At 50.3% G+C, this 1,930-nt stretch overlaps 1 protein-coding gene across 1 annotated transcript in view; it reads right to left on the minus strand.

Annotated features, from left to right (window-relative positions):
* Positions 1-1,930, minus strand: part of SPG7 (SPG7 matrix AAA peptidase subunit, paraplegin) — a gene marked incomplete at its 5' end in the record, with an annotated part of 48,596 nt that overhangs the window by 2,053 nt on the left and 44,613 nt on the right. The window contains 1 exon segment of the mRNA XM_014589354.1: positions 1,665-1,742. Within this exon segment, the coding sequence (XP_014444840.1) occupies positions 1,665-1,742 (78 nt within the window).

Raw genomic sequence — 1,930 nt, forward strand, 5'->3', positions numbered from 1 at the left:
TGTGTGCCAGGTCGGCCAGACGGAACATGCTGGGCGATCCGCCCCCAAGCCCCTGAAGAGTGGAGAAGGGACGGTGGCAAGGCCACCTCCCCTTAGGGTCCTTGCTCCCGCGAGCCATATGCCCTACAGCAAATCAAAAAGAAAAGCTAACTATGCAGAGATGGGATTTCGGGGATACGGAAGCTATTATAAAGGGAACTTCAAAAAGTTCAAAAAAACGAAATTAAGAGTTTTAGTACAAAAAATTTTGAAATCCATGTATCATTTTCCTTTTTTTTTTTTGAAAAATTATTTAATTATTTCATTCAGATTTATTTATTCATTTACTTATTTTAATTTGACCAGACAGGGACAGAGCAAGAATGAGAGCAAGAGAGAGAAAGTGAGAAAGCCAGCTGCCAGGTCCAGGACTCAAACCACAGTCGGCCATGTGCGAGTCCAGCGCCTTAGTCACCATGCCACCTGCCGGCCCCCATGTATCATTTTCTCATAACAAATACTGTCCATGAACTCTTTGAAGTCTTTCATTTTTGTTACTTTTCTGTTCATCTAAAACTATTCTAAAATTAAAAAACAATTGGGATCAGCCCTGTGGCCTAGTGGTTAGGGAGCAAGACCCCCCACAAGGCCGGCTGTATGAGAGTCCTGGACCTGTGGGCCTGATACACAGGTGTCTGCCCACGCCTACACGGGCGGAGAGCAGGGAGGGCTGGCAGGCTGCTGATGCCACGTGGCAGGTGCTTTCTCCCTCCCTCTCCGGCTTCTGCCTCTCTCTCTGGGAGCATACAACGCCTTTGGCAACATTTAAAAAGAAAGCTTAAGTGGCAGCAAAAGCCTAAACAAAGGGCCAGCAGGTGGCATGGTGATTAAGGCACTGGACTCCCACTAGGCTGACTCTGGTTTGAGTCCTGGACCTGGTGGCTTGCTTTCTCACTCTATCTCTCTCTGCTGAAATGCTAAAATAATAACAAATGGGGGACCAGCAGATGGCATAATGGTTATGTTACTGGACTCCAACATGGTTGACCATGGTTTGAGTCCTGGACCCAGTGACTTAAACTAACGCTGGGTGCATGTGTGTGCATGCCCAAGACCTCAAGGGGAGAACAGGGGAGGAGACTGAAACATGGCCATCTCCCCAGGTGGGGGTGACTTCTCACTTTCTGTCTGTCTCTCTCTCTCTTTCCAGTAAGCACACATGCCCTACAGCAAAAATCTCTCTTAAAAAAAAATAATAATGATTGGGACTAGCACTGGCGTGGTGGTTAAAGCACTGGACACTCCCACGTGGCTGACCACAGTTCGAGTCCTGGACCCGGTGGCTCACTTTCCCACTTTTCCTCTCTCTCTCTCTCTCTCTGTCTCTCTCTGGTCAAATTAAAATAAACGAATACAAAAAATTAAGTAAAAATAATTCTTTAAAAAAATTATAACAAATGGATTAAATAAATAAATAATTCCAAAGGGGAGACGAGGCGTAAATGAAGTTGAGCAAACGCTGCTGCCTGCTGAGGCTGGGACTGGGTCAGCGTGTACACAATGGCTGGGTGGGTGAGTGGGGGCTCCCGCGGCTGGGTCGTCTGCACACCCGCGTGCACCGGGCGGAGAGCGTGTCAGTGCAGCGTCATGGGCGGCCCCACCCCAGGCCCTGGGGGAGGTCTCACCGCCTGCAGCTTCTCCAGGTTGTCCTGAAGCACCTGCTCAGTGTGTCTGTAGGCCTTGGCCACCAGCATCTTTGCTTCCTGCAAATAAAGGGGAATGGACGTGCCCTGAGTGAGCACAGAGGCACTGCACATGCGGCACCTGCAGCCCGTTCCCAACACCGTGAACCAACACAGGGATGCGGTGACAGGCAGACCGCCTGCCCCTGCGCGTTCTGGGAGGGCCCTGGTTCAGGGCACCCACCACCCACTCTGGGTCTGCAGCGGCT

Source organism: Tupaia chinensis, unplaced genomic scaffold, assembly GCF_000334495.1.
Source record: "Tupaia chinensis unplaced genomic scaffold, TupChi_1.0 Scaffold000355_1, whole genome shotgun sequence".
Lineage (NCBI taxonomy): Eukaryota > Metazoa > Chordata > Mammalia > Scandentia > Tupaiidae > Tupaia > Tupaia belangeri.